The sequence below is a fragment of the Condylura cristata genome, unplaced genomic scaffold, assembly GCF_000260355.1.
Source record: "Condylura cristata isolate star-nosed mole 26May11 unplaced genomic scaffold, ConCri1.0 scaffold00025, whole genome shotgun sequence".
NCBI lineage: Eukaryota > Metazoa > Chordata > Mammalia > Eulipotyphla > Talpidae > Condylura > Condylura cristata.
The window spans coordinates 19,743,963-19,745,556 of record NW_004567126.1 but is presented as its reverse complement, the minus strand read 5'-3'; the positions used below and the strand labels follow the sequence as shown (position 1 = coordinate 19,745,556).

The 1,594-nt window shown below is 38.4% G+C and overlaps 1 protein-coding gene across 2 annotated transcripts in view; it reads left to right on the top strand.

Moving 5' to 3' along the window:
• Positions 1–1,594, top strand: part of UBE4A (ubiquitination factor E4A) — a 34,636-nt gene that overhangs the window by 6,592 nt on the left and 26,450 nt on the right. For both annotated transcript variants that reach the window (XM_012729797.1, XM_004689212.2), the window contains 2 exons: positions 485–658; positions 1,243–1,355. In XM_012729797.1, the coding sequence (XP_012585251.1) occupies positions 485–658; positions 1,243–1,355 (287 nt within the window). The remainder of the gene's footprint in view (positions 1–484; positions 659–1,242; positions 1,356–1,594) is intronic.

Sequence of the window (1,594 nt, the reverse complement as noted above, 5' to 3'; positions counted from 1 at the left end):
CTGCGCCACCAGGGAGGGCCTAATCTGGAATACTTTTAAGTTAAAAGTAGTTGTCCTTACAGAGTTGGTTCAGAGAAGACTTTATATTATATTTTCCTGTAATATTTAGAATTATTCTAACAAAATATGTTCTCTTAAAATCAAGAAATAGTCTTTTAGAAGCATGTGGATCTATTGGTTAATTTCTTGTCCACTAGAATTCTGTAGGGAAGATAATATTACTGTTTTTGGCAGCATGCAGTATAATTAATAATGAGTAGGAAGAATAAAATTTTCACTTTGTAGAATTAGTAGGATTTATAGCCAGGGATTTCAGAATCCTGTACTTAGATGTTGCCTGACTCATGGTGCTCACTAATGAGATAATTAACTTGCTTATATCTAAAATTATCCTTGTCTTGGTTATATCTATTATTTTTGATGGTATTCTCAGTTCTCTCTTAAAGAGAGTGTGAAACTGTTAATGGCTTATGTTCTCTGGCAGATGAACTCCCAGCTAGCCCGGATGATTCAGATAACAGTGTGTCAGAGAGCCTGGATGAATTTGATTACTCTGTGGCTGAGATTAGTCGCTCATTCCGTTCACAGCAGGAAATATGTGAGCAACTCAACATCAATCACATGATCCAAAGGATCTTCCTGATTACTCTGGACAACAGTGAGTTACAGAGAGCCACTCTATTCATTACTCTTCCTGAGTTAGGAAGTTGCTCTAGGAAACCTGTTGTGTCTCATGGTTATAGAAATCTTTCACACTCCCTAGAACACAGGGTTTAGATTTCAGTGAAACTCTGGTATGACCTAAAATAGTATTTAGACACTAATATAACTTTCATGCCCATTTTGATATGGACTGGAGCATATAGCTATCTCCTTTACTACCTTAAAAAGGAAATGAGAATAGTAACCAACCCATTTTATTCTCTGAGGAGATCTAAATATTCATAGGGAAGCCCCAACAAGCATCTATAAAAATATGGGAAAACCCTTGTGCCCTGTCTCTTGTTAATCCCACAGTTAGTACTGATGTCTGGGGTTCACTTTTTAATGTCATATAAAGTGTATAACAAAGCCGATACCCTTTGACTAGCAGGGGAAAAGGTTTAAACCTTTAGGTACTGTGTGTTGTGTCAGATCACTACTTTTTCTGAGTCAGACTTCAAGAGAAATGCTGTCAAAAATTAGTTACCTGTTTAACATAGAAGAAGTATCCATAACCGAGCTTATTAAAACCATTTTCAGGTGACCCAAGTTTAAAAAGTGGGAATGGCATCCCCAGTCGCTGTGTGTATTTGGAAGAAATGGCAGTTGACCTGGAAGATCAAGACTGGCTTGATATGAACAATGTTGAGCAGGTAACATTCTTCTGTCATTTACCTGTGCCCTCAGCAAAATTAGCCCAGCCATGCGACTGTTCCCCTTCCAACAGCCGTGACTTGGCATACCTCCCTCGCTTTGTGCTCTTCCTCTTTGGAGTCGTCTCATCTACCGTGACCATGTGTCCAAATCTCCCATCCTTCAAGATCCAGTTAATTCCATCTTATTTATAAGGCCTTGCCAGGTAGGCTTCTCTGAGTTCTAGAGTAATCTATTT